Here is a 2,289-nt window from a genome sequence, read left to right as displayed (position 1 = left end):
CACAACAGACAGACAGTTAGCAACAGGCTCGTGATCAAAGTGGAGCATTAAGCTGTTAAAGACCCAGATATTTCCCATAAGAGTTGGAGGAAATCAAGACACAGCGATAAGGAGAGTGAATATTGACATTTTATTGATCAGGGAAAAGTACTGCAATCATTACTCTGTCTGCTAGATGTGTGACATGTTCACCATATCAACTTAAAGCTGATAATATGTCAATGTTGTGTTTGCAGCTTGTATTCAGTACTCATATGCTACCTAACAGGTTTAAGATGATAAATGTAAACAAAAAGCATGAAGACAAGCACATTTGAAAAAGTTGAAACAATGTAGGTTTATTCTTTATTATAATAATAAAAAGGAAAACTTTTTTTCTCAGTGTGTTATGGGTTCTCTCTGCCGGTTGCTGCAGTCGCAGACAAGCTTTCCCTGTGTGGGTTGAACAGGTGCTTTCACAGTGGCTGCCTCCTGCGTTGGTCTCTCCAAACCTGAAGGGAGCCCGTTAGCATTCGGCTGTGGTCCAGAGCTTGCTGGCCCGTGTGTCTGTTGGAGTCCAGCCGAGGAGGTCCCCGCAGTTGGCACAACGACTTTCTGCACTGGGTTTACCAGCCCAGCACCCTGGCTCACAGGCTGAACTGCTCCTGCAGGCGAGTTTGCGAGCACAGTGTTCAGGAACACACCCAGCTGGCCCATTTTAGCTGCCATCTAAAACAAACAAGAGAGGAAAGATATACAGTAAGAGGCCATGGGGAGGGGGGGAAATTGGATCATCAGTGGGATCACTGAGTTCAGAGCAGATTGTTTGAACAAGCTGAGAGACAGATACAAATCTTGGCTGTTTTACCTGGAGCTCCTCTGAGCTCAGACTGCCAAGTGGAGAGCTCTGGAGAACGAGAGCAAATGTCAAATAAACCTCAAGCAGAAAGAATATTACAAAAACAGTCTGAGCATTAATCGTGATCAAGGTGTATTTTGCATTTACCTTGGGTTTCTGGAGCATGTATACAATTTGGGGATTCTGTGGAAGAAAATCAGTCTGAGTATACTGCAGATTTTTACTTTGCTGCTCTTCCAAATTTATAAGTATAATATGTTATTTTCTTTATTATATGAACACTGTCTGACTCTATCGACAAAAACAGGTGGAGAGACCTGTTGTTGCTGCACTTGCTGAGGCACATCTCCCAAGGGAGCAGCTCCAGAAGGTGTTTCTGCAGGTATCACCGGACTGTTCGGTGGTTGATTTGCTGGTGTTTGTGGAAGAGGCGATTCAAGAATCATTGGGAATCCATATGGAGAGAACTGCAGGACAAAAAAGAATAGACATTTATATTTTGATATTTGTCAACAGTTTCTGCACTGAGACAATACAACACTGCAAGTCTTACCTTCCACAACTCAGGCATTTTGATACAATTACAATATCACTTCAAAATCATGTTGAAAGGATAAACAGCATCCAAGTTTCCATCTCAGAGTCATAAATCAAGTGACAGATTGCAGTAAAGTACCCATGTCTGTATTTCCACAACACTGTCGTCATTTCAGATTTCAACAAATCACAACTGTAGAAACATGTTAAAGAACCCCAGGCAAAATCTTTCAAGGTTGTGATTGAAGCTTGCATCTGCAGTCTATAGTTCAGTCCAGAACAGTACATGCAGTACTTTTTGCAGTGCATGGGAGGATCAGTCCCAGAAAACAAAGTCAGTGTATTTCTATGAAAACAAAGTTTCTTACCAGTTGATTCCTATAGGGAGATGAGAAAAGCGGGATGTATCTATATGGAGGGAAAATCTGGAGGAAGAAAAACAACCCACAACTTTAAATTAGTTGCATTCTGAATCACTGAATTTTGTTTGTAAGTTGTTGTTTTTTCATTCCTTTGTGCCCTACCAAAGGCTGCTGGGCGAGTGTCGGCTGGTCAGCAGGCTGAGATCCGTGAATGTTCGGCTGCAGAGGAATGATCATTGGACTGCCCCCTAATGAAGGCCATGTGTAGTGTTGCGTGGGAGGCAGGAACTGGGGGCCATCCTGGGGACCCGGCTGCTGAGGGACCCCAGGCTGTGGTTGCACCACATTAGGAGATAGAGGGGCCGGCGTCAGACCATCAAGTGGCTGGTTTGTGGCTTCAACAACTCTTTGAGCTTGAGTGGCTCCTCCTTGTGAAAGCAGGGGAGGAAGGACATTCGAATGGACCTAAAAATATAAAAGAAGATTTCACAGCATTTTGAAATCTGCTGCAGATTCACAGCAGATTTCACATAATGGCTAAGCCAAATGTTC

General features: G+C 43.5%; 1 protein-coding gene across 2 annotated transcripts; it reads right to left on the bottom strand.

The window, feature by feature from the left end:
• Window positions 1-234: 234 nt before the first annotated feature.
• LOC306695885 (uncharacterized protein) lies at window positions 235-2,017 on the bottom strand. 2 transcript variants are annotated; one of them, XM_079159315.1, is made up of 6 exons: window positions 1,900-2,017; window positions 1,744-1,800; window positions 1,156-1,305; window positions 986-1,021; window positions 848-886; window positions 235-708 (listed from the first exon to the last, which is right to left on the bottom strand). In XM_079159315.1, exons 1-6 carry the CDS (start codon window positions 1,972-1,974, stop codon window positions 379-381), a joined length of 687 nt encoding a protein of 228 aa, XP_079015441.1. In that variant the 5' UTR covers window positions 1,975-2,017; the 3' UTR covers window positions 235-378. The 2 variants fall into 2 exon arrangements, with proteins under 2 accessions (XP_079015441.1, XP_079015442.1); XM_079159316.1 differs by lacking the exons at window positions 1,744-1,800; window positions 1,900-2,017 and adding an exon at window positions 1,392-1,474.
• Window positions 2,018-2,289: the final 272 nt, after the last annotated feature.

The sequence above is a fragment of the Pholis gunnellus genome (genome assembly GCF_910591455.1).
Source record: "Pholis gunnellus genome assembly, chromosome: 5".
Lineage (NCBI taxonomy): Eukaryota > Metazoa > Chordata > Actinopteri > Perciformes > Pholidae > Pholis > Pholis gunnellus.
This window is presented reverse-complemented; position numbering and strand designations above follow the sequence as displayed.

Bases quoted from the DNA above. Each gene is read 5' to 3' on its own strand.
- LOC306695885 (XM_079159315.1), bottom strand. From the start codon at position 1,974: ATGATCATTCCTCTGCAGCCGAACATTCACGGATCTCAGCCTGCTGAC. The intron at 1,801-1,899 runs GTAGGGCACAAA...TTCTTCCTCCAG, and splicing joins CACTCGCCCAGCAGCCTTTG to ATTTTCCCTCCATATAGATA. The intron at 1,022-1,155 runs GTCTCTCCACCT...TTTCTTCCACAG, and splicing joins AGCAAGTGCAGCAACAACAG to AATCCCCAAATTGTATACAT.